General features: G+C 43.9%; 1 protein-coding gene, 1 long non-coding RNA gene and 1 pseudogene across 3 annotated transcripts; all 3 read right to left on the reverse strand.

The window, feature by feature from the left end:
- Nucleotides 1-8,288: 8,288 nt before the first annotated feature.
- LOC136513659 (uncharacterized) lies at nt 8,289-10,748 on the reverse strand. 2 transcript variants are annotated; one of them, XM_066507623.1, is made up of 3 exons: nt 10,449-10,748; nt 10,254-10,333; nt 8,289-8,636 (listed from the first exon to the last, which is right to left on the reverse strand). In XM_066507623.1, the coding sequence occupies exons 1-2, from the start codon at nt 10,650-10,652 to the stop codon at nt 10,271-10,273; spliced, it is 267 nt and encodes an 88-aa protein (XP_066363720.1). In that variant the 5' UTR covers nt 10,653-10,748; the 3' UTR covers nt 8,289-8,636; nt 10,254-10,270. The 2 variants fall into 2 exon arrangements, with proteins under 2 accessions (XP_066363720.1, XP_066363719.1); XM_066507622.1 differs by having other exon boundaries at nt 8,289-8,764; nt 10,449-10,745.
- Nucleotides 10,749-11,929: 1,181 nt separating this feature from the next.
- LOC136513875 (uncharacterized) lies at nt 11,930-16,436 on the reverse strand. The gene is made up of 4 exons (XR_010773464.1): nt 15,947-16,436; nt 13,741-14,802; nt 12,438-12,632; nt 11,930-12,322 (listed from the first exon to the last, which is right to left on the reverse strand). It is a non-coding gene; the product is annotated as an uncharacterized lncRNA (long non-coding RNA).
- Nucleotides 16,437-17,270: 834 nt separating this feature from the next.
- The window catches only part of LOC136511322 (homeobox-DDT domain protein RLT2-like), a 31,017-nt pseudogene continuing 20,646 nt past the window's right edge, over nt 17,271-27,641 (reverse strand).

A 27,641-nucleotide genomic window follows, 5' to 3' on the forward strand; every position in this document is an offset into this window, starting at 1 on the left:
CTCAAAGGAGGGGATTGGGAGGGCCTCCAAGACAGAAGCAGATACAACTGTCATAGAAGGGGCACAAGGTGTCGATTTCCGACTATAATGAAAAAAAGCAATTCAGTTATTTAGGAAAAGAGCAAAAAGACAAGCACAAGAAAATTTACAGCAGAAGACTTATGGTCGAGTGATCAAGGGGACCTCATCCTCAGTCTCCACCTCGCTCAAGACAACAGACCGGCCTTCTATCAAGACAACAAAAGCTAGGATCAGTAAAACAAAGCAAACCAAAAGACAGAGGCAAAAACAACACAGGAGAAAGCACAAGCTCACCTACGAGAACATTACCTGTTGAGGTAATCTGACGAATTGAACGTTGCCTCTTGGGTAAAATATGCTTAGCTGCAACCTCTGACTTCTGCTTCCTGGATGACAAGATATATTGAGTAATTCGAGGATCGGGAACATACTCAACGTAGGAGTGGTGACCTTCAAATAAGCCAGTAATCAACCTGGCAGAAGAAGAACCTAGCCCGGTAGCAGCAACTACCATAGGACCGACAACAACATCATCATCTTCATCTCCTTCTTCAGCGGGCTCTTCAACAACAGCCCCGCCACCACCAGCAATAGCTATCTCAAGCTTAAAAGCCCGACCAAAACCCTGCAAGAGAAGAAGAAAGAAGTCAAAAACAGAATACGAATTACAAAAACCCAAAAGAACTCAGAGGAGATTACCACTTACCTCAGGAGGAGGATGAGCAGCATCATACTCTTCAACACGAGCGGGCATCACAGAGACCCCACCCAGAATACGCCCCAGGCGTTCAAGAATGACCTCCTCAGGCAACTCGACATCAGGAACAAGTCGGGAAGGATCTAAGGGCCCAGTATATTCAAAGCCGTAATGCACCCTCTGCATAAGAGGTTGCACCCGGCGACGCAAGAAACTAGCAACTATATAATTGCCACTTAAGCTTGCCTGTTTAAGAACTGCAACTCGAGCGAGTACAGGCTTTAGAGCAGCACGCTCAGCAGAAGAGATTTTATCTTTCCAAATAGAGAGGGGAACGGGAAGAACAGAAAGATCATGAGAAAAGGAAAGAGCAGGTTTTGAAATATAAAACCACTTCTCCGCCCAATTCTTGACAGAATCAGAAAGGGTAAGAGAAGGGAAAGAAACTCCCTGACAGGATTGGATAAGGCAGCAGCCGAGAAAAGGAGTATTATTTCTGTCTGACAAACGCACATGGAAAAAATGACAAAAAAGAAGAAGATTTGGAGGAATTCCAACGAAAACTTCGCAAAAATGCACGAAGGTAGAAAGAAAAAGAACCCTGTTAGGGGTAAGATGATGGATTTGAATCCCATAGGATCCAAGAAACTCAAGCAAGAAATCAGACGGGGGATAACAGAGCCCCGCCCGCACAAAAGGAACAAAAAGAACAGATTGATTCGGAGTGGGAGAAGGGACATCGTGTTCACCAGGACCAGAGAAATTAGAGAGACATTTCTCCTAAAGAAGGTCATGAGCAACAAGCAGATCCAACTCTGCCTTCGAAGTCTATGACTTGGGGAGTTGCCTCTGCATTTTCCGCATCGCAACAAATTCGGTGTTCTCGATCACCTTAAGCGACGCCTCCTCATCGATAGATTTGCCCTTATTCTTGCTCTTGTTCTTTGCCACCATCTTAGAAAAACAAAGACAAGATTTGGATGGAAATAGCAGGAGATCAAAGGCACAACGGAGCTAGGGTTTTGGCTGTGATTGGGGAATTTTTTACTGCAAAGGCAAGTTAAGCCAACAGTAACAGAGCAGTTATCTTTATACAAGAAAAATACGTGGCCCATGAGGCCCAAAATCACGCAGATTGCCCGAAGAGGCCCTTCAAAGTTACCGTTCCATAATTACCGTGCACACAAAACAAAAAGGCAACGGTCCGTTCAGACTATAACGGATACATGACGAATTAACACATTCACAAGGAGGCAACCAGGAAAGAAGGATGCAACAAGTCAGTCATGACAAAACACCACAGTACAAACATACAAAAGAGCTCGTCCACATCAATAAACAACTTGGTCACAGAGCAGAAAGGAATATTTTTTCATTTCATCAAAGGTACATTGAGATTACAACAAAATACAAGATCTGATGAATTCGACGAAGAAAGCAAAGGAAATCATTCAGCACGAGGTTGTAACCCTCGAACCAAGATTTGATATTACCAGGCAGGATAAAACAACTCGAACGTACTTTTCTCCAAAGGAAAGGCGCACATCCAAGATTGCTATAGGTGACAGAGAAGGCACCCACAAGTCATCCAAGATTGACAACGACAACCACGTCAATATGGAAGAACCCGGCACCATCTCTCAACACGTGCTGATCTGTATTGGACTGAACCTAAATGGCATAGCAGAAGAATGAATAATGGTTGATCTACAACGGAATGTCAAAGAACAAGCCAGAACACGCGCCAATCATCACTGTAAGAAGAACAAAAAAGAAAGGGCAGGCACTAGAAGATGAGGCAACACAACATGCATCACTCACATCACAAGTCCTACACCATTTGCCTCAATATCTCTTACAGCTAAATACCACCTCGAGACTAGCCTACTACTAGTCTCTATCACAAGACCCACAACATTTACTAGCAGAAGAAAACAGAAGAAAGAGAACAGGCCTAGAGGCTCGTCAAGCTCCCAAACTATAATATCCATGACTACAAAAAGAAGAAGAAGAAACTGCACAACAGGGTATCAGCAACAGGCCATATTTATAGCATAATTCAGATGCACATATGCCAGACTCATGGAAGAAAAAAGAACTCTAAAAGGACAACCATGTGAACCACTGCAGAGCCAGGACTTCAGTAAAAAATCAGATGTGACTAGACCATCACGAAGGAACAGTACATACCCAGAGCAACCACAGTACAAGATAAAGCATATCCAAGAGAATATCCCACAGCAGCAATACAACCCATGAAGACACATTGAATTCTCCAACAACCAGAATGACAGCAGCAATAAGCAGCCGAACAAACAACTCGGAGACGTGTGAAGGATCACATACAAAATTACAGTGTCAAAGGATTATAGTTGAAAAAGAACTCGAACGGAGAAAAATTATAAATCTCACTGATCGAAGACAAATACAAAGGTTATAGACGGCCAAACAGGACCGGATAAACTCAGACATAAGATAGAGACAAGATTCTTAAATATTGCAACAAGGAACCTAGTGGCGGCAGCAGCGGCAGCTCGAACGCAGAAGAACAGATAGAGCAGCATGATCATTACCAACCAAGCATAAGCCCGGGGGCTGCTCAACCTCACACACCAATATATCTACGAATGAAGAAATAATTGAAGAAGAATTTTCCTACTCAAGGCAGAACCACAACCAACAAAGAAGGTATTTATAGCAAACCAGAGGTAAACAAGGCTAAAGATCACAAGAAAGAGAGAGGAAAAGAACAAAAGAGCAAAACAACAAAGGCAAATAGTGCCCAAAAGCAAGATTCCTAACAAAAAGTAAAAGAAGACGCTCACTCATGGCTATACAAAACCCATCCGTGACCAGCAAAAGACAAAGACCAAAGGAGTACAAATCAAGACCCTTCTTCCGGCTTCTTTTCAACAGAAAAAAACCCGGAGAAGGCTCGGGGGCTGCAAGTACCTACCACAAAAAACATATTTTCAAATTTTTTGACCCTCCAGCTTTTTTGTACCAAAAAAACAAGAGGCTCGGGGGCTACACTCACTCGCTGCACTCAAAGGAAAAAGAAGCCGGAGGACATCAAGCAAAAGTGCACATCAGCCAAAAGAAGAATCAAAGAAGACCATCTCAAGATTTCACTTCAAGAAGGACCCGGATCAAGACTACAACAACTTGGCCCTTGAAGCTCAATCATGAAATGCTCGGGGGCTTATCGATGGGGAACCCTACAGGCCCCCCATAGATCATACTGCAGGGAGGTAGGCCTTGGTAACAAGGCCTACAGCCCAGTTGCCAAGAAGAACGCGGAGTAAAGCAACGTGCAAAACCAAAACTCCAACTCAAACTATACAAGGAAAGGCGCCCGAAGCGTAGCTTAGGACTCTGACCTTATATCCGAATAGGACACAAACAACGCCTCTCAGCGCCTGGACTATAAAGGGCTGGCGAGGGTACCCATTGTAAAAGGAGAACGGATACCCGATACTCAGAGCAATACAACGCAAACAGGCTAACGCCAAAACTAGACGTAAGGTTATTACTCGATCAAGTCGAGGGCCTGAACCAGTATAAATCATGAGTCTCTTTGCGTAACCGCCGAATTACGCTATTCGCCGAAGCCCGAACAACTATCCCGAGTACCCCCGTGGCAGGCTATCGGTGGTAAAACATCGACAGAACCTGAAACAGTAAAGCACAAACTCACCTGATGCAAGAATTTCATTCTTCAAGACCATTGCTCAACTTACAATTTCTTTATCAATGACTTCTCAAATGCCCTGGCATTAGTGTGGGAAACAATATGCTTTTAGTGTATTAGGCTATTAGCAGCAAAATGAAGGAGCAAAAATTGCCCATGAAGGGATCAAACCTAGTGTGACGGAACTTGCATAATTTGAAATATTGGCATTGTAGAAATATCCTACTCCTGGATCTGAACGGCTGCTAGGAAATTAAACAATTGAGTCCCAGAATTTCATTTTATATTAGTGAATGCAACTCTACTCAGATAACTCTCCGATACAATAATATGAGCAGCTATTTCTTCCAGGCAAATATCTAAGAAAATATTATCATGGACTGCATCCCATATTGCTTTGTCCTTTTCCATCTACAATTATACACATGCATGTTAAATAAGCAATACATCATTATCTTTATAAAAAATGAGCAATAAATCAGTAAAAGGATTACTGGGCCCAGTAGTTCCTGAATCCATTGATAGGAAGTCAGACAATTGACAGAAAAGGCTCATATTGAACATAAGAAAAAAATTACATCTCTTCTGTGCTACTATTTGCAAATTGATAAAAGTAATCACATCTCGCATTGAATTGAGTTGAACTAATAAAACAAGCATGTGGACGAGAGATCTACAACAGACCACATAATGCCATATATAGTGCTACCAAAGTGAAGATTGACATAGTGCAAATTGATTTTCTGTAAACTCCAATGACCAACAGTCACGAAAAAAAACCCTCCAATGATCCACAGACATGGAAAACTGCACATACGTGGAAAGATTATATTAGAGTACAGAAGAAAGAACAAACCTTCAATCAATGGGTGTAGGCCTTGGTACACTGGATCCCCACTGCTATGCGCCTAGGAAGATAAAGCAATCTACGGCAGAGGGAGAGAGATCTGGGTGGGGGAAGTGGTGGCCTGCGGACTCCGGGTCCGAGCAACGCGCCGCCGAGAAGTTGGAGTAGAGGACGTCGTTGTCGGGGGCGCGAGCATGATGTCATCGCGAAGTGCTGAACAGCCTCCTCGAAGCGGCCGGCTGCGAACGCCGCGTTGCCCTTCACGGCCTCACCTTCGCCTTGTCCGCAATCATGGCGGCGGCTGGTGCTTATTGGTGTGCGATCCGGCTCCAGACATCGACACCCGGCTGCGAACGTCGCGTTGCCCTTCACCTTTGCCTCGCCCGCAATCGCGGCTGCGGCCGGTGCTGTTTAGCGGGCTCCAGATATCGATACCGCCGTCTTCCTCATTGAGTCATTGGCGTGACCACGGGGCAGCGCCCGCGCGGCAACCCCGGCGGCGCTGGACAGGGTGGATGTGGATGGACGTGGGGCGGCGGGGTGGATAGTGGTCGAGGGAACAGAGGCGCGCGCAGATTGCGGAGGGAAGTGGGCGGACTGGCGGTTGCCATCTCTAGGGCTGAGGAGGCGACGGCACGGAAACTGCATACTGGCGCCGATCATGCGCGTGGGAGGTCCGCAGGAGGGCGATGGATGACAGACACACTAAACATGAGCCGTCGGATTTAGATGAGTAATGAGAGAGAATGTCTAAGAGATAATCTGGCGCATCTGTTTTAATGGTGTTATATTTTCTGGGTGCATTCATGGGCGTGGATGTAGCATAGGTCATGACTGTGGAGCAGACATTTGTTGTGTGGCTATAGATTTATTTTAATTGGTGTATTATAGGGTGGGGTAGATGATATAAAACTTTATGGTCTCGTACTCAGTGACGTCCAGTTAGCAGGTTTACATAGAGGTCATTATCATTAGCTTAATCAGATTAGTAATTAGTTGTTTAGAATTCTATACTTCTTGCTTTCAAATTTTGGTAGTATAATAAAATTTCTTCTTATTGTGCCCTTTCCAGTCGTTCGCAATGGTTCCTCAAAAGAAGTTCAGAGCATGTTCTGATATTATTTAGGTGTGTTTACCATAGTCTTGTGCGACTACTTTTTGCTTCTTAATTGCTACCAGATAAGCTCAAGCAGGTGATGCCGATTATTCTGGTTCTTGCTACTAGGTAAGCTCCAGCAGGTGATGCTGACCAAAGAAAATAATTTCATACACTGCTTTTTCCTCATCTCCTACTTTCAGAAAGAATGTTTTATATTGCTTCATTAATTATTCAATATTCATAATAGATTGCTGCAGGGATTGTAGCTTGCTCAATGGTATTTGGATGCTTTTCTCTTATGTCTCATACATCTTTTTGTATCAAGATCCAAGAGATAAATACTTTAATTGAAGATGTTTTGTTAGGTTCCTCAGTTAGTGAAGATGGATCATCGTCTTCCATGATTGGAGATTTCAAGACAAAATCAGGAAGATCCATTACTTACTGAAGATGCCACTACAAATTATCAGTGCACCAACTTTAGTATTTTAGTGCTGGCAGCATAAACATTCATAGTTTGCAAATAATTAGTGCTGGCAGCATAAAATGGCTTACCCCAAACCGCGACGACCTTGGCTCGAGCACACCCAGCAATGGTGCTCACAATAATAAGGTCTTGTGGCTCTATCTCGGGCACAAATTCATCGTCGCCAGCAAGTAAAGAAGAACTCTCATCACCTCCTTCTTCAGGCGAATCAGGGATCAACTCGAACTGATCAGCTCCGCCTTCCTGGGTATCTTGAGCAAAATCTTGACCTTCAATGGCAATGCAGTTCCGCTTTCAGTCCCACAAGTTCCAGGACGACGATCTCGGCCACGCATGCGAGTTGCAGGCCGCATCCCTCGGGTTGATTGGATCCCCAAGGCGCGCCTCATCTGCAGGCGACGGAGGAATCCACCGGTCCCGTGCGGCCCCTTGCACCCTGCCATCCGACGAACGCCTTGGCCGCACGCTGTAGCCCGTACGTCGGCAAACTGGGCGGGCCCATGCCGCCGCCGACGGACACGACGTGGATCTGAACGGAGGGGCCGCCTCCTGGCTCCCGGCTGCCGTAGCACAAATCTAGACTGAGGGTCCCAAGTCCTGACTCCCGGCTTCCGTGGCGCGGCGGAGGACTTGGCCGGAGGAAGCCAGGGCGGAGGAGACGAAGATGGCTTAGATTCGTCGGCTCAGCTCCGGCTGAGGAAGAGAGAGAGGGGCGAAGCCGGGCGGGACAGAGGATGGTGTCGGCCGTGTGGCGGTGGACGGCAGGCCCCAGCCGTGCCGGCGGAGGTGGTGGCAGACCCGGCGGTGACGTGGCAGAGGTGGCGTTGGTCGTTGGAGGAAGTATGTGCTGTGGCCAACACAAGTGAAGGGATAAGGCTGGGGGCGCTGGGTGAGTGGACGTGGACACGGATAGCTGTCGGTACGGTACCTATTTTTATACCTGTAAGGCTGACCTATATGGAGACCCAAACCCAAAATAGGTCATGAATGGTACTGTATCAGTCTCCAACAGAATACCTATATGCGAGACCTATTTTGAGTTACAGCAGAGGTACAACCCAAATATGAATATCCTCTCTCCTGGAGACTTATTTGCAGAAAGAGTTCTCTTTTATGTCCTGTTGTTGGAGAAGACCAAAAATAAGTATTGAACCCTTTACCTGTAGCGCTACCCAAATATGGAATGGATCTTGTATTTTAGGTGATGTTGTTGAAGATAGTCTAAACATACCTCAGCGACACCAGTTTCCGGACAAAATTTGAATCCTTAGGATGACTCTTTTTCTGAGACGGAGGGAATAGAAGACTAGCTCGGCTCAGCTCGTTAGCGAGCTAGAGGCTCGTGAGCCAAAGCATAAAAAATACAGTAACAGCAAACACATCACTTGCATGAATGAAATAAACAATGTAAAGATAAATTTAACGATGGAGAATATAAGATGCACTAACGAACAATTCCATTCATCCATACACAGCTTACAGCATCATTGACTGGTTTTTCCGAGTGCATATATTTTGAAAACCTTGACTGGTTTTTCTCCCCATATCTTCATTCATTGCAGTACCAGTTTGCAAACTTAAAAAAAAAATGATTGGCTATAACAAGACTGGAAAGGGCTATCTGAAGCTTCAGTTGATCAACCAGAGGGAAGATTTCTCACTCAAACTTTTTTCAGGAGGCCTCTTGAAGGTAATAAAAAAAAGATGCATTCATTCATATCCCCCATCTTCTGAACTTCTTATTTTCCAGTATAAGTCTGAATTTTTGAAGAAGCATTCATTCATGTTCTCCACCTGAACAAAAATCCACTTATGTAAGATTCAAGTTGATTGATGTCTCCAACAAGGTAGCATTTGTGAATCCAAAGGCACCAGTGTAGCCACGTTTGGCTCAAGGGAAGTCTTGGAGTGAAGTAGGCCTTCTGTCAATATCATTCCAAAATTGCGACAACCGTTTCAGTAAGACAAAACATTGCACAATGTGTATGTTTTTTACAAGATATTATTTTAGTATTCTGCTCTCAGCTCAACTTTGTATCGACAAAGGAGAACATACATTGTGGAAAAAATTAACTACAGTCACCAATATAAGAATGCGACTATTATCTTTGTTTTTACAGATGACAGTCACCTAGACAAGTAGCTATGATATTACAGAAGCAGTTCCGTTTGTTGAATGGGGTGAGGAAAGGAGATAACTCGTGCCATTGATTTCATTTCCGATTTCACTACTAACTTCCCTGAACTTAGATTTGCTCCAATTTCTTTAACTGGTGCGAACTCAATGTTATGCAGTGGCATAACTCATATTTGCATCAATTTCTAGACATGCCAATGTTATGTACTCTTTCCATTCCAAATTGTAAGTCCTTCTGGCATTTCTAGATTTCATTAAGCATAATCAGTCCAGAACAATAAACTGCAGATACTTTGGACTCCTTATTGCAAAAAAAGAAAAAGAAAAAAAGATACAGTTCCATGCTGCCACAGTTGTTCAATATCAGACATAGTCAAATGCAGCCAAGTATGTTCGATGTCATATTGTTGTAGCTTCTAAAGATTGCATGCCATAAACAAAACATACATTATTAGTTCTTACTTCACTGTTGCAGCACTTATACCTGTTAGGCTGTTACCTTCATGAGTCAGTTAATTAGCCATTTCCCCATTAAATTGTAAATGGTTAAATGTGGGGAGGACCTAAAAATCTATGACTGATACTGTTCATAAGAAAAGATTCATTGTCACAAATGAATCATAAAGAATAGCAGGTAAGGTAACAACTGTCACTACTAAGTCAGCACACATTTAACACTAGTACACTCCTGGTATTGTGCCACTGGTCCACTACACGGTGAAAGGAGTATTTGTGATAATTTAGCTGAGTTTTTCTCTTTTCAATTCCTTTTTTGGCTGTACCTAAGGATTTGAAAATCTCAGTTCTCACCACCTAATATACTAGTTTGAATGTTCTCAGTTGTCAACATTTTTTTTTTTTCATATGCCAATCTCATAAAGCAAATCCTATTATTTAGCATTATTCCAGAGTCTGGAACAAGAATGCTTTCCACAAAAGGGGTCCAACCATCAAGAAGACCCAATCTACTTAAGAAGAGCTGTGGCTATAGGTGTAACTCTACTTCTGCCAAATCAGGATCTCAGTCAGCAAATTAGCAATACTTAATGCAGTCACACATGAACTGCACCCAGAAGACACAGAAAAAAAAACATATGTCCACAAAATCTTATGATGATACACATTGGACCAATCAACTCCTCGAAGCTAGCCTTAAACAGAAGAAACCAAAGTATATTCGTTGCTAATGCTACAAAACTAAAAAAAAGAGTCCACAGAAGCAGAGCCAGGACCCAGAGAGGCAGAGATACACACTAGCAGCTATTAGTGCGTACCATTGGGTGGCGCGATCTTAGGGGAAGGGCGGCAGCCGCAGCATGGCGTGCTCGGTGTCCACCGGGTCCGACCGCGAGATCTGCAACAACACCCCAAAAATCCCAGAACCAGAACCCTCCCTAGATCAGCAACTTTGCACGAACAGGAGATGCAACGAGGAACAAGCACTGGCTTCGGCCAGGAGATGCACGAACCGGGTCGGGGAGGACGGGCTTTGTGTCGTCTGCGGCGGGCCGGAACGGCGGCTTTCGGCTCTTCGTCGGCGCCCCGGAGGAGGAGCACCTCCCAGTGCTATCCGTCGCGGCCACGGTGGGGTTGGAGCCAGAGCCACCGGAGAAGGGGCCCGGGACCGCCAAGGGGGTCACGAAGGCACACGGCCTCTCGCTTCTGGTGGACATGATCCGGGGAAGTGGTGGATCACCAGTTGGGCGGCTCACTTCGGTCTAATATTTCAGATCTGAGGATTTTGGTGCCTGAGCACAGCCGTCTTCAGCAGTTCAGCACTGCTACTGCCTGTTTCAGCAAGTCATACACAGCAGTCAGATAGACAGAGACTCGTCGTGCATTTGCTTCCTCTAGAAATGAACAAGGTTGGTTTCGCGAAAAAAAGAAATGAACAAGGTTGAGCTTATGCTTGATCATGTATGAACAATACACCAAATCTAAGTCTTACGGCAGCAGCACCATAAAATGCCCAGAGAGCACAGAATGTCCAGATCAAACTAGAAACAATAGCAGCATATTTATATAATTGGGCGATTCTGAAATCTCGAAGTAGCGAAGCACATGAAACAAAGTCATCTGGCTGTAAGGAGTGTAAGCTAATACTACCACATGTCGATCCTGTTCCAGGCATTTGCCCTCACGGCTCACACTGCTGTGTAGGATGACAAGCTAGTTTGCTTTTGATTTACCATTCCAATAGACACAAGCTATTAATGCGTACAACCCAATATGATACACAATTTATTATGCAAGTTACAGAAATATATCTCGAAAATCCACATAATACCAAAAATAATAGGTTGCCATTCTATAATTTTTGTTCTCCTGTAAACGAAATCTAAACAAAAAATAATAGGTTGTCATTCTATAATTTTGTTCTCTCGTGAAATGAAATCTTCTATGTTTCCATTCTTACGCGAAGTGAAATTTGAACGTCGTTCCTAGTAGAACGATATTTGTTTTAGGAGAATAATCAATTTCCATGAGAATAATCATTTTTCATGGTACACAAGTAGAACGATTTCCATTAATCATGTTTTAGTCTTTTTTTTCCCTAAAACAAAGAATCATGTTGAAAAAAACAAATTATTGCTCCACTGTGTGATTTATTTTTCATAGAAGAAAGCCACAGGCAAAGAATACAATATAAGTCAGCAACAAGAATGACATAGTACTAATTTTTTTGAGCAACTGTGACAGGCACTCTGCCCTTTCATTATAGTGTAGGGAAGCAGAAAATAGTTTATATACAGTTCCAACAAGTAAATTAAAGAAACCAACTAAGAAAACAGACAAAGTACTAGAAACTAATTGACAAATATATATTGCCCTGTTCGCTTGGCTGATAAGCCATGGCTGGCTGATTTGTTGTGGGAGAAAAAATATTATTCGTTCGCTGAAAAAGTACGGATTATAAGCAAGCAAATAGGGCGATAATAACACACTTTCTGCAATTACACATCCATTTCTCAGTACATGGAGAAGGTGTCCACTTATACAACTTACTAAAGTTACTACACTTATACAGCTTATCAAAGTCCTGATCCTCATTCTCGCAGGTGGTCCACGTTCCATCTCCGAGCAGCGTATGCAGAAAATAATGCATCCAGCTGTCTTGTAGTTCTTCTTCAATGAAGTACAAGTTGAAGCTTACAGTCACACTTTGAAGATCTGTGGCGTTTGCGAGCACGAACCGCAAGAAGCGGAGTTCGCAGCCAGTTCCCGTCATTCCCCTGAAATCTGCTTTGCGGAAGTTAGGTAGAGAGATATTGCTTGATTCCCAGTGGTCTGGATGGTTGCAGGTGAAACTGAAAGCTTCATCACCTTCTGAGTTATATTCATCCTGTTGCAACATGAAACCATGCATATTGCATGGTTTAGTGAGATGGAAACTCTGGATGAAACAAATATATGCTGCAGGCTTGTTTAATTTGGAGTTAGGATAATGTGCTGCTCACCGTCTTAGGGCAGATATCTGATGCGTCTAGCTGTAGACTGAGAGATTCGAGATTTTTGAATCTTGTGAGGAGACCTGCGACCCCATCTCCAAAGGAATGGCGCTCACATATAGTACCAATGCTAACCAACAAAGACGTGACTTTAGGAAGCTGTGGAATCTTATCTTTGATCAAGTCAACTTGCCGCTCATCTCCCTGACGATCAAATCAAGGGTCAGAAAAAAACAGATGCAATTAAGCAACACGAGAAGGAATATTATCAGCAATAGATCAGATTTGAACTTTGCATCTAGCAAAGCCAACAAATTGAAAGAGTGTGAAACAGACAGTGCAAATAAATGCCGCAGTCTCACAAGATATATACGTAACGATGGAACTAAAAGAGGATGCACGAGCAGGCATCTGACTGATGAACTACAACGCTTAAGGAGGCAGATACTAGAACTATTTGATCCGTCATCGTCATCGTCCTCGTCCTCCATATGGGTGAGCAAGTCGATCTTTAAGCGCCACACGCGCGGCAAAGGGTCGTGGATCAAGGCTCTGTTACAGACATAAGTGAGGTCCTCGAGCCTCGGTGCCGAGACCCTGAGTGACTCGTGATAGCAGCACTCGTCGTTCTCAAGATACAGGAGCTGAGTGACTCGTGATAGCAGCACTCGTCGTTCTCAAGATACAGGAGCTTCGGGGTCCTCAGTTCCAGCAATTTCATCCCCTCAACAGCCTCCATGGACAGCTCCAAGAGCTCACCGGTGTCGAGCACCAGCTCCTTGGTCCCGGCGTGCAACAAGTTGACTCACATCATGCGCAGCTTCTGCAAGCTTGGGCAGCACACCGATGACAAGAGGCGAGCAAGAAGGTGGCCACCGTTAAGTAATTTCCGTTAAGTAGTTTACTGCTCCCTAGTGTGAAAGCACGGTAGGGGAAGGCGACATCGAAAAGGCTCACTGCTGTGGTACTGTAGCCACAGCAGGGGCAGGCGTCGAACGGCTCTCCTGCCACACTATAGTCACAACAGGGGCAGACGTCAAAGTCAACCCTGCTATCACATCTAGTCACTGTAACAGCATGACGGCCTGACATGTCTGTATACTAGGATTAGATTGGTAGAGTTGTATATATAGTTTGCCACTGCAGTAAAGAGAGCGAGTTCAGTTTTGCTATTTTCTCTGGAGAGCTCCGGTCAACGATGGTGCTTATGTTGTGTGTGTGCTTTGTTCTCTCCCTTCTGCTACCTCTATCTATAGTGTATGCTCGGCAACGATAGTACGTAGTCGATAATGCTGGTGAGTGATCGGCTCACCTGTGCCGGAGGGGCTAACAGCCACTGCCCGCTGCTAACTCCACGAATTCGAGCTTAAGGTCCTTGAGTGATGTGAACACCGCGGTGCGTGGGAGTCGGACTTTTGCGCTGCTTAACCCCAAACGCATACACTCCAGCTTTGGGGAGCTAGGAAGAAGCCCATCAAGATCCATTACAGGCGTCCTGTTGTCTAGTGGCAGCAGGCGAAGGTTGAACTGGAAGCCCTTCACTTGGTGATGCATGGCGTACCGAATCCACGCCTCAGCTGCTTCCATGGCGGGCGTCAGGAGTTGTTTGGCTGTTGCCTGCGCGGTGGTTTCGGCTGCGGCTGCAGCTACAATACCCGAGTGCTGAAAAAGCCACCGCCGCAGCGGCTGCAGGCCATGGACAGCGGGATCTTCACTTCGTCGATGCGGGCTTCCGATGTCGCACCCGCTCGCTGCTCCAGTACGTCGTTGACGATGGCGATGCACTGTTGGACGTCGCCGGCCGACTTGAACTCCGGCCACCCGAAGAAGTCCAGGATGGGTAAGCGCTTCCAGAGGCCGCGCCACCGCTTTGACTTCCGATGTCGCACCCGCTCGCTGCTCCAGTACGTCGTTGACGATGGCGATGTACTGTTGGACGTCGCCGGCCGACTTGAACTCCGGCCACCCGAAGAAGTCCAGGATGGGTAAGCGCTTCCAGAGGCCGCGCCGCCACTTTGACTTCCGATGTCGCACCCGCTCGCTGCTCCAGTACGTCGTTGACGATGGCGATGTACTGTTGGACGTCGCCGGCCGACTTGAACTCCGGCCACCCGAAGAAGTCCAGGATGGGTAAGCGCTTCCAGAGGCCGCGCCGCCGCTTTGACAGCACGCTCGTGCGCACCAGCTCCCTCACGTTGAGGTGCGTCCACCTGAGGATGAGCTCACACAAGTCGTCATCCAGGGCGCTGATCCGATCGTCGCCGGCGCCGTCTTGGTCAGCGGTTGGGCTTGGCAGCGGCGGCGTTTGCTTCACCTCCTTCTTCATGGACTGCAAAGGCCGCCGGATGGGGAAGCAGGCAAGCAGTAGCGGACCCTGGATTTGAAACAAGAGTAGCCCTAGTCAAAATTTCATGTGCAATACCATTAAAAAAGAGTTCGGTGATACATGGCTATAAATTAACCAAATTACGATAATACATTTAAGACAAGGTTGAGCTTATGCTTGATCATTTATGAACAATACACCAAATCTTACGGCAGCAGCACCATAAAAAGCCCAGCAAGCACAGAATGTCCAGATCAAACTAGAAACAATAGCAGCATATATATATATAGGGAGAGGCTATTCAGTAGCCGGCTACAGAATAAGTTATTCTGTAGCCACCTCCATTTACCATAATTTTATATACTAATTTACCGTAATGTCAATACATATTTACGATAGTTGAGTTACTATAACACACGGGGGATATTTACCATAACGTTATATTAAACCACTTAGTAAGGAGTTACTATAATCTCGTAAATTAACATAGTAATTATCGTAACTCAAAGTGGCTACAGAATAAGTTATTTTGTAGCCAGCTACAGGATAGTAGTTGTATATATATATATATATATATATATATATATATATATATATATATATATATATATATATATATATATATATATATATATATATTGGGCAATTCTGAAATCTCGAAGTACATGAAACAAAGTCATCTGGCTGTAAGGAATAAGGAGTGTAAGCTAATACTACCACATGTCCACATGCCCATCCTGTTCCAGGCATTTGCCCTCACGGCTCACACTGCTGGGTAGGATGACAAGCTAGTTTGCTTTCGATTTACCATTCCAATAGACACAAGCTATGAATGCATACAACCAAATATAATAGACACAAGCTATTTGTGCGTCTGACCCAATCCAATCAAAACATAAGGAAACTCCTAGAAGGATCCCACCCCTGGTGCTCTATCACTATAAATTCCTAGAAGGATCCACCCCTGCCCTGGTGCTCTATCACTATTCACTCCACAGGAGTTTCGACGAACAGCTACCGTGCGCCCACGCAGCAAAGGCAATCCCGGTCTTTCAAACAAGCAAGCAAAGGCAATCGCGGCTCCAGTTGAATAAAAAACTGCAGCACCCAGCGAAAACTGGTGAACGGGGAAAAAACGGCATGGATTGATGAATCGATCGATACGTCGAGGCGATTCCTCTTACGGTCTTACCTAGCAGGCTGACGAACTGGTGGGAGAGGAGAGGAGCGCGCACGCGTGACTCCGTGTCGATGTGGCGAATTGGCGATCGGAATGGGAGAGGAGCTGTTGTTGTCTTGTTTCTTTCTCGCGCCGTGGAAAACAAACGGATTTGGGGAGGGCGGACGGGGCGCGCGCCTCTGGTTTTCTTTCTTGGAGCGTGGGAAAGATGGAAAGATCACGCACGGCACGACCAGGGGCCAAGGCAGGGACGGGCCAGAAGGAGGAAAAAAATTCGGTTGCAGTCTGGCTGCACCCTCCGGCCGTGCAAACTGTTTGGATCTCGCAATTTGGTCTGGAATTGTCAATGGTGGTTTTACGTTTGGGCCTAATTTCGTTGCGGCAGCTCGTGGGCTCATGGCAGGTCCATCGGCCATCGCCACCTGCCGACCTCATACCGCTGCACTGCACTGCTGCTATGCAGCAGGCCAGCAGCACGCGCTCCTCGACGCTCGCAGATGCCGGTGACAAAGGCTATGTTTGGCTGGGTTTTTGGCTTTGGCTTTTGGTCCTAAAAGCCAAAAGCCTAATTAAAGGGGCTGTTTTTGGAGGCTGCTTTTTCAGAAGCAGCTGCTTTTCTGTAGTATATTTTTGAAAGCTGGTTTGACCCCGCTTTTGGATTTTGGCTTTCTGCTTTTCAAAATTGGTGGAATAAAAAGCTCTTCCATAGTTGTTTCAAGAGAGATAAAGATAGAAGGTATATTTTATACTTGTTTAACCAAACAGCTTTCAGATTTTCTACAGCTCACAACCCACAGCAGCTTTCCCACAGCTCACAGCCCACAGCAGCTTTTTTCCACAGCCACAGCTCAACCAAACAGGGCCAAAGGATGCTCTCTCGTTCTGGACTTGTGCAGGTGACATGTGACAAGGATGGATGCTGCCTTTTGTCGGATGGCTTGTGGGTGCTCCTGCTAATAATAAGTGTTGCATGTTTTGCAGTACCAGTTGCAAGTTGCGTCGACGCCCTATTTCAATTCAGACCCAACTGTAAAACCAACGGTTTACTGAAATTTTTACTCCGTGGTAAAAGAAAGTAAAGCAAACGAACTGAAGTTAATGAACTCATTTACATGGGGTTCATCATTGTGAAATGTGAAGCAAGCAAATAAACCCCTCCCCTTAGCATCCAACAAACCATGAAAAGATTTGAGCGACCGAGCCAAGTGCAAATCAGACGTGCACTTTCCACAAACTTGCGACGGTAGATTTGAGCGACCGAGCCAAGTGCAAATCATCATTCAACGATCATTACAGGAATACTCAGCCACTGGAATCTAATCTAATCTATGATCATAACATCTCAATGAAAAGATGGATCACAGGCACGAAACACCAAAGTAACCAAAAGTTCGAAATCATGGCAAATGGTTGCGGTAAGGATTCAATTTCAGGCACAGATAGAGGTTCACATTCTAAAAGTTCATGACGAATTACTGGACCTAACCATTCTCAAGATTATGTAACTACGATAAGTCATCCTCAAAGCACAGCTAAGATCAGGAAGATGTAAGCTTGTGAGTATTAGGGTTGGTACCGACAGTTTGAGGTAACACCCACTGTGGGCCTATAATGGTCTTCCTCGCGTATTAGGGTCGTACGTTGTATACTGTTTTGTGACAACCGTAAGAGAACGCTTCCAATGTATAACAACGAAAAAAAGTAGCTGAAGAACAAAAAACAGACGGCTGATTGGACCATTCTTTTCAACTTTTGGTAGTTGGTATGTATGTATACACCACAAATGACCTGATTCATGTAGGCCGATCTTCTAATGTTGACTGGCTTCTATCTAATAACGAGCCACAACACAGTTTAGAACTGGCAGCCTCTTAAATAGTTTGTCAACTCAGCATTAGTGTTGGTGAGCCCACCAAAGCCTCCGTTACATCATTTACCACAAGCCTGCACAACTTCAATCCACTCTCATCATTCACTATACTCTGAAGAATATGATGATGTATCACCTTCATCCTCATCTGCGTTGGCTGCTCCATCTCCACCATCGTCATCGTCGTCGTCCCGAATGTCATCATCCCCACCCATCTCAACATCGTCATCCTCATCACCAGCAGGATCTTCAGCTTCATAGTCCTCTCCATCCTCCTCACCCTCATCTCCTTCAGCATCCTCATCGTTATCGTCACTCGCATCATCCATCATTTGTACAGGGCTGGACTCCGAACTGTCCCTTGGATAGACTGAAATCTGCTCATCATATTCCTCGTTCATAGGCTCACCATTTTCCTCCTCTGACTCATCAGATTGAGAGACCGAATTGTCATCATCATCCTTGACATATTCCCTTCTCTCCAAGGCCCACTCTTCTGCACCTGAGCTCTCAGGAGAATGCATAATGCCAGTGTGATTTGCCTTACTTAACATACTAAAGCTGCCCAATAGGTTTGCCTTTGGAATTGATCTGGCACTGAGCTCGGATGGTTGCCGAGGTCTAACAGTTCGAGGTCCACAGCCACGGCCACGGTTACGCCCACCGCGTGCATTCTTTCGAGGGACTCTCCCATAGGGCACACTATTGTCATCCCTGGACTGAATCCTGGAAGAGCTGCCAATACCCCTGGGAATCCTACCACCACGACCACGAGATCTACCTCCCTGTCCACGACCTCTACCTCCCCGTCCACGACCTCTACGACCATTGCTGTTAGTTAGCAACGCTCCATCCTGTTGATCAAAATCAATAGGTCTGAACTGTTCGATTTCTTGTTTGTTCTTATTAATAGAAGGGCGGGCCTAGTGCAAGCAGTAGTGTCTTACCTCCTGTGACCGGAAGGTCCCGGGTTCGAGTCGCGGTCTCCTCGCATTGCACAGGCGAGGGTAAGGCTTGCCACTAACACCCTTTCCCAGACCCCGCACAGAGCGGGAGCTCTCTGCACTGGGTACGCCATTCTTATTAATAGAAGGATATCTCGGTGGAAGCTTCAGCAAAGTGAAAAAGAAACAAAATCATGTCACTGATCCAGACATAGCAGATCAAGAGAATCAATTACCACATGTAGTCACCACTAGTCTTTTGATGCAATAATAATAAGCCATAGGGCTCACCATGAAATCTCCAGCTTCTTGCTCCTTATTTGAACCCAACTTTGGATGAAGTGTGTATGAGATGGAAGTATCCAAGTCTAACAATCTTAAGGCGACAGCAGCGGTAGTGTCAGGAACCCATGGAAGTACAGTGGCAGATGCAGAACCTCCAACTGAATTCTGGGTAGCATCTTGTGTTTTTGAATTAAGCAACTCAGTTGTCGTTTCAAAGTTAGATGATAAGTAATCTCGCTTTATTGCACCTTCCAGCACACTAAGCATCTGCAGAAATATGACATGGCAGGATTTAGATACGCACACAAAATTTATACATAAACTTTGATGATAAATTAAAATCAGGCTTCTTAAACCATGCTAATTCTCCTCTTACACAATAGCTATCCAAGTCTGTTCATAAGCGTATATAGTGGTGTATACAGTGGTGGAAGTTCAATACATTAACAACTTAGTAATAGGTGTAACAGTGGTGGAAGTTCAAAAGGGCCAAGGTGGACCATGGGCCACCTCGTCAAAAGAATTTTTTTTGAAAGTACTACTTGTACTCAATTTCACCATTCAATTGCCAAGAAAATACTAATTTGGGCCCCTCTTTCCTTTGGTCTTGTTATAAAATGGTATCTTCTCCAATCCTTTCCAGACTCCGCCACTTGAATTATACAGCAAACAAATATAGCAAAAAAAAACATGAAATGCAACCTGCAAGACTTCTTCGGCAGACGATGCAGAATACAACTTCACACCCCAAGATTTTCGATACCCATCCATCCAAAAAGGTAGGAGAGCTTCTGCCGGTACTGAAGCCTGTAACACGCAATCTAACAAGTCACACAAACAGCATTTTTTGCAACAAGCAAAATAAATGTCACTAATGAATGATCATAAAAATGTCACTTTACCTCAATGGTAGCTAAGAGCAGCCTCAGCAATCTCAATCCTACGGGTACAGAAAAGTCCACAATTTGCGTCTTCCAATTAGGATCTGTTCTCTGTTTTTCTTCACATTGTGATGAGTGCTCCAAGAAATTGTGAATGGGTTTGAATGCCTTGTGGCAAGAAGAACAGTGCCTTTCTTCAGCTAAGTATATCTGGTAGCAATGGTCACAAGATTGAATCAACTCAGGGCACCGCTTCTTTCCATATTTCATGGCGTATGTGGATTGGTGACCATAGCACTCTCTCCACATCCATTTCAGAAACACGGAAGCCCTTTTCGAGATAGAATTTTTCTCGGCTTCATTGCGCCCAATCTCTATCTTGAAAGTATCTGAATATGCCATAAGATTATCAGAAGCAACACCAGAAAGGGTACTGCATGGACTTCCAAACTCATTGTTGCAGTTTGGACTTTCATTACTTCCATTTTTCAAAGTCCGTCCAGTTGTGTGTTCTAAACTAGCACACTTTTTCCTCTCAACAGCTTCCTTAAAAGTTGGCTCGATACTTTGCAACATTGAGTGCAGATGTGACTCACGGATGCCACGAGTATCAAGGGAAGCTACCAAAGCATCAAACGCCTGCATTTTTAATCAGAAATCACGTTAAAGCACCAGTATAACAGGATCTCACATCATGTAGTCAGTCAAGCTAACTTCTTAGTAACCACTCACTATGTGTGTGTTCAATAGTCAACTTACTAACAGGTTTTGCTAGGAACTGAACGAGATATCTGCAGTTACTGCCAACAATTCAAAACCCTATAAACAGTAATCTTCAAGGACAACCAACAAGGAATCAGATATTAAAAGACATTCAGAATCTCGTATGAATCATAACTATCTGGAACAAGCAAAACTAGGCACATATAATTTCATAACCAGCGGAAACACAGGTTTCCCAATGAAATAGTGCTAAATGCCAGTAGTATGACCCAAACGTTGTGCCTAACATGACATGGACAAACAAGCACAAAATCTTAAAAGCGAAGCATTTTATAATATCAAATAAGAAGCAAACTTAAAATAAGAGAATGACAAGTTGACAATTAAAGCATTTCAACAAAATATAGATGGTTCTTGTCAGCTATCAAATACCATAACCCCTGATTCATCCAACTTCAATGTTATACCTTTGACCTTCTAGAAGAAAACAAACACCATAAATCCATAATCCCCACCATTCAAAGTTGATCTAGTGTCTAAGATTGCAGTTCCCGCCATTCAAACTAGATCTAAATACCTCCCAGAGGTTACATAAAATACAAACCAATTAACACATTGAAAGATCAAGAATCATCAGTTGAACTACTCTATTTTAGAGACCTCTTATTGAGAGTATTAGTTGATGAAATTGCAACTAAGATTGTTTTGAGGAAACAACTACCTCAGATGAATCAATGACCCTCCAGTATCCATCTCTAGATTCAAAAAAGATTCTTCCCGAACCAGGGTCATAGGATGATGAAGATGCAGAAAACTGCCAATACCGGTTCCGTCTCCGATCTTGTCCAAGGGGTAGCGATCTGTACACGTAAAGCTGTTCTGCCTTGTGACCTATTAAGGATTTCAACTGAGATCTAGTTTTCTCAGATGAAGCATATTGCTGAACAGACAAGCTTTCGGGGTTAATACTCAATTCTCGGCTTACACCATTCCGCTGATGAAATACATCACCAGTAATAAGCTGGTTCTGCTTGTCAACAAGCAAATCATTGTTCGTCAAACTGTCATTTCCGTTATTGTTTTTAATAGGGTTATGCACTGGCGTAAGGGTACTTTCAGCAGCATTTTCTTGATCTGTATCAACCTTAATACCCACACAAGAATCATACTGTGTCTTACTAGTAAAGTCAGTCCCTTGTACGCCTCTTATCAAGTTGTGCCTCAGCCCACATTTGTTTTTTTAAAGCACTTGCTGCTTCAAGGCGTTCCTGTAAAGTCCTCTTATTCAGATGATGTTCAATGGGAAAATAGCAAGATAACAAAATCATAATAGAAACATTACCTCCAGAATTGCACGGATAGAATTTCCTTCAGTGGCAACACCAATAAGCGCAACCAAAGCATTGAGGCGTTCGTCCACACTAAGATCACAGTAGTCACCCTCAGCTAGCCCCTGTACCCAGGACTCCCCTTGGTTACTTTCGTCTATCTCAGTGTCCTTAGCATCACCTCCAACTTCTGGATCAGTTGAACTACTTGCTTTACTGTCTAAAGTATGCAATGGTAAACTTTCACTAGATTTAATCTGAATGCTTGGTGACACTGATGTGTTCATCACACTGTTTGATTCTTTCTTTATGTCACCAACTACTGTACTTTGTGCACCATATTGAGCTCCAACTAGGGGAGACTTGGCATCCTTGTCCTCAATATTCACGTCATCACCATCAGCGTCATCATCAGCATCATCACATTCAGAATCCTCATCCCTTTCAGCCTCATCCACGTCCTTCTCCACTTCTTCACACTCCGAAAGCGCATTCTGAAACACCCTGATTTTTTCACGTGCTGCTGACAACACAGCCTCAGAGTCATCTGGGTCCTTTCTGTAAGGAGTTTTAACACAATATGTCGAAGGTGCCGTTCTTTCAAAAAGCTTAGTGTCTCTCGACAATGCTGCAGATATAGATGCCTCTGGTGTCTTACTTGTTGTAAGGTCTCTCAGTCCAGATTTCTGAAGAGAAAAAAGAACAAACCAAAATATGTTCCATTAGAAATAACAGGTCAGTACAATCTAGAAATTTGTTTGATGGGGATATACCTGGATCTTTTCTGCGACTTCCAATATCGTGAGACCTTTGCTCCCTTCAAGTGACAGTACATGGAAAGCAGCAAACTTTACTGTTCCAGGTGTCAGACGGTGTCGAGACCTGCGACGATTAGTATACCCTCTTTCTTTCATTAAAGCAGCAGCCTTTACAGCCGCTGAACCATTTCGCAGAATGGAAATGACATCTACACCATTACGGCCCTTTAAAAAAAAGCACGAATTGATTAGATATTTTGGGAAATTTCCATCTTGTTTATACGAACAGCAAAAGGAAACAGTTTAAAAAACAAGTCTGCTGCAAATATGCAAGATGCAGCTATACTTTTTTGAATTGTCATGAATGGAACACATACACCTGTACTTAGAATTGAATCCAGTCAATTTCAAGTAAATTAACCCAAAACCTTTCTTACCATAACCCTGCTACTACCAATGTTCAAAAAGGCGGTACTAGGCGCTCGCCCAGGCGCGCTTCAGCGCTGGGCGGAGGGGTAACGCCTCGCCTAGGGGGATAAGCGGAGAATAGGCGCTGCGCCACCAGATCCAGAGCCGCGCCGCCCGAGGGAGGGAGCTGCGCCACCGGATCCATTGCGGGCCGCTTCCTCCAGGCCTCCCTCCTCCCAATCCAGTCAGATGCGCATCCGTTTCAAGGAGAGGGGAAGGGAGCAGAAAGGAAAGGCAGGCCTTGGGTCGTGATGGCGTGGGGAGTGCGCGAGGCGAAGCTGCGGCAACGCTCGAAGGCTGAGCTTGCGGCCTGCCTGCCTGCAGCCGGACTCCACCGAGAGAGAGAGAGGTCACGGGAAAGAAGAGAGAAGAAGGTCACGGGAAAGAAGACGCACTGCTCGGGTTGTAGATGAGATGTGGATAAGACAGCGATTTTGTGACTTGCCCCTCGACTTTGTAAAAATTTCTGCAATTTTTCTTGCTATGATTTCCTTTACTGATTTCTTACATTCTAGTCCCTAGAACTTCTATTTTTTCACAAGATACCACTTCTATTGCTGTAGGAACTTCTATTTATTCAGTATTTCAGCTACTACATTTATATATTTATTCAGCTATACATGCTGAATGCAAATTTAGCAAAACACCTAGAAAAACACCTTGAAACGCCTAGGCTAGCCTAGGCTCGCTTAGGCTCTAGGCCATGGGTCATTGCCTAGAAACCGACTAGTGCCTTCTTGAACATTGGCTACTACTGGTGATCCACTTAACACCTATTCATTCCCTGGAAGTGCTAACAAACCCATTTAAGACCTAAATCCTTAAGGCAACAGATACCAGTCTCTAGTCAGCTTTAAGACTCCAAACAGTAATGTGTATAGTATATATGAGTTTCTCATAAAATGGTAGTTTTCGAGCAGATGCCAGTGGCATCGTCCAATTACACCTTCCCTCTGCATGGGATCACATTTTGGCCATGTAAAATCGAATGGACAATCTAGTCCGTCAACTATCACCCATGGACCAAATGAAGACTTGTCTGCTTATCAGTCCAGGAAGATATGCTAATTAAGCCTTGAAGCACTAATTTCACATGTTTTCAACAAAAGAAATTAATACATAAAGCAATGACATTAAAATAAGCCAGAATTATATAACCGTTTATTATTTCGCCTATCCACAATTTTATGATGCCCCTCAACATGGTGATTCCAGATGCCTAAAATACAAGCAGTGTGAATGTCTAACCCCCCACCCCACAGACACCCATTCTCAAATAGCTATCGTTTAAGAATGCGTACACTAACTTTTACACCTACTAGACAAGAGAAACATACTCTCAGATCATTATATGTTTGACATATCCTGCTATTATAGGATGTAGAAAAAGTAACTGTCAAAGGTGTGTCTTGAAGACAATGACATTGCCTAAACGACAAGTAAACAAGAATGGAGTATTGGCTAAGCAATACAATCATGTTTTCTCGAAATTACTCAATGAAATATAAATTACTCCACATGATTATAATATAACTGTCAAAGTATCATCGAGGTTCACAACGGAAACAATACCTCGTTATCTTCGCGATGATGGACAATTTCAGCATCGCTTTTCTTTAACTGAGGCCCGAAACCAGCACATAAACCAAATTGGCGCAATATTTCAGGCCATGTAAGAAAGTTCAAGTGGCGCCTGCCAGTTAAGTATGTTGATGCCCCAAGCATACGCCTAAACAAGAAATGTTTTTTCATTAAAAAATCATCACTATCCTTCAAAAAAGAAGGTTTTAGAGAACCAGCAATTCTGAACACATACCCCTTCAACAATTTGTGGGTGGCCACCTCCAGGATTAGCAGAACTGCTCTGATTTACGCCTAAAGCAACTGACGGAGTCCGGGCAACATCCTCAATATCTTTAATGATAGATTTCAGCAGAGCAACATGCAATTCACCTAAGAGCCTTGAATCCTATCAGATGAATAAGAAGAAGAATTGGTTATGGCACACATCTAAATCCATGAAATGGTATAAGAAAGGGTTCAAAGATATGATGAAACAGTCATGATCCAACAATCAAATTTTAGTTTAGTATGGAAAAGGAAATGTAAATTATATCACTCACAGGAGTTAAATGAGACAGTGCATGACATCATAATATGCTGATATCTTTACTCAATGAAACAAGTAGATGGTACAAATGAAAAAGCCTAGGACCATGTCCCTGTCCTAGTTGTCATCAAGATATAAAATGAACCAGCATCATGTCATCATATCAAGACTACCTTCAACATGATATGCTATATCAAGAACTTACATAATCATGAAGAGCCTGCACGAACTCATCCAATGTGAATGATGGAAGCCCAAGAACATCACCAAAGGTAACAAAAAACTTCCAAACCTGGATTTCATCAACAACACGTTCTATTAGAAACATAACGAATAAATTCTAAGACGTGATACACTCTTAAGATACGCAAATTCCATGATGCAGTAGCAGGATAGCCAAAAAGTAGCAACACAAGGAGAATACATGATCCAATAGAATCATAAATCACAGCAACAGAAAAATGTACTTTCAAAAAGGACAAAGCAGAGACATCAATAGGCCTATTGAACTTCTGTATTCTAGTTTCTGTCCACTGAATAATCTTATCTTAGGAAGGGAAGTACTTTCTTACAGAAAGAGCTATGTCGAAAATTATAAAGCTTTTCATAACCACTCATTGTTTCCAAAGGGGAAAATGTACATTCTAAAGATCAGGAGGTACCATCAAAAGGTTTCCAATAATATCCTCGGAAGCTGCCCATGGTTTTATTGAAAAAGGCACCTTCAGTCTCACAGTTTCAGGAGGAAACTTTCCCAGCATTCCTGCAAAATGGAAAAATCAAAATTTCTTACATCACATCAAGCAGTGTACGTGGTCCAGAAGCACAGATCCATGAATGTGGAGTGTACCTCTAAATGAATCAAGCTGCTGTAATGTGTCACTATCAAGAGAAACCATCGAGGGCAGCCCTTTACTACGAGAGGCCAGTTCTAATAGTTCTAAGCGCTCATCTTCCATCAGTTCCATACTCTCTCGCGCGATTCTACGTGCTGTAGCCCTCTCATTAGCAGCCTTCTGCTTCGCAGCTTCTTTCTCTCGTCGAAGCTCCTCTTTTTGTCTTAGTTTTTCAGCCTGTGCATGCAACAAATTGTGAACTAAACAGTGCCAGCGTACTAGACTTAAAAGTCTGCAGCTTACTCAATTTGTATTACAATAAGCTGCAGAAACTAGCGAAACTTACTCTTATAGATTGTTTCTGGCATAAACTTCTCCATACGCTTGTGTTCACGTCTTTGTTCCCTTTGCAATTTCTCTTCTTCCCTCTGTCTTTCACGCATCAACCTCTCCTCTTCCTTACGTCTCTCACGATCAAGTCTCTCTGTTTCCCTCCGCATTTGTTCTTCTCTCTGCAGAAATACGAAAAAAATTAATAATGCATCATGAAAGGTATGCATGAACTTTCTTAGTGCAACTAAGGAAGACCTTTCTGTTCAGCAGATCTTGCTTCTCAAGCTCCTTTCTGATTCTCTTTTCATGAGCCTCAACCTCCCTAGCAATCTTAGCTTCCTCATTATGCTGAAGTAACGATAGACAAAGATAAAATTATATAAAAACGTAATAATACAAAAGAAGACGTTTAGCTGAAATTTGGCTGCTGCTGCTGCTGATGCTGATTTGTTGTGAGAGGAAAACACTGTTTCTACGCTGAAAAGTACTGCTGAAGCAGTGCTGAAAAACAGGGCATATATCCACAAATGCAGCGAGAACATACCTTGCGCTTTCTGTCCACACGATATGTATCATCATCATGATATCCCATTCTTTCAGAGGATGCAAGGGAGCTTTCGAATCCGGGAACTTGAGGTATGCCAAATTGGCCGTGGATTGGAGCTGGGCTAACATTAATATTTGACAAAGCCCCCTCATGATCTGTCAATGCAGATGCAATGGGCGATCTGCCACGTTGAGCCAAATGGCTAGAACCAGATGATTGACTGTGAAACGTATAGCCAGGTGCCTGCTCAAGTCCATGTAGAAAGCGTGAACCTGTAGACAGAGGAGCTACCCTCAAGTTTGACGCCTCTGCTGGAGCATCATAGAAGCGCGACTGGCTTGCCCTCTCATATGTGTCACTTGGCTGCTCAGGAAGAAACTGGTATTCATGTACTGCCTGTGAGCCAAGATGAGAAGACCCAACCAAGGACTTTCGTTTCCCTGTATTTGGAAGTAAAGGGTCTGTGGTAGGCAAGAATGCCGAAGCCTACAAAGGGGAAACAGATTTTAAAGTTTAAACTGATCCATGATTGGATTATTTAAGAAAACAATAACCTCATCCAGAACAAAAAGCAGCGGACAAAAGAGATAGATTAGAACTCAAAAACTCCGAACAATGCAAATC

The sequence above is a fragment of the Miscanthus floridulus genome, chromosome 16, assembly GCF_019320115.1.
Source record: "Miscanthus floridulus cultivar M001 chromosome 16, ASM1932011v1, whole genome shotgun sequence".
Taxonomy (NCBI): domain Eukaryota; kingdom Viridiplantae; phylum Streptophyta; class Magnoliopsida; order Poales; family Poaceae; genus Miscanthus; species Miscanthus floridulus.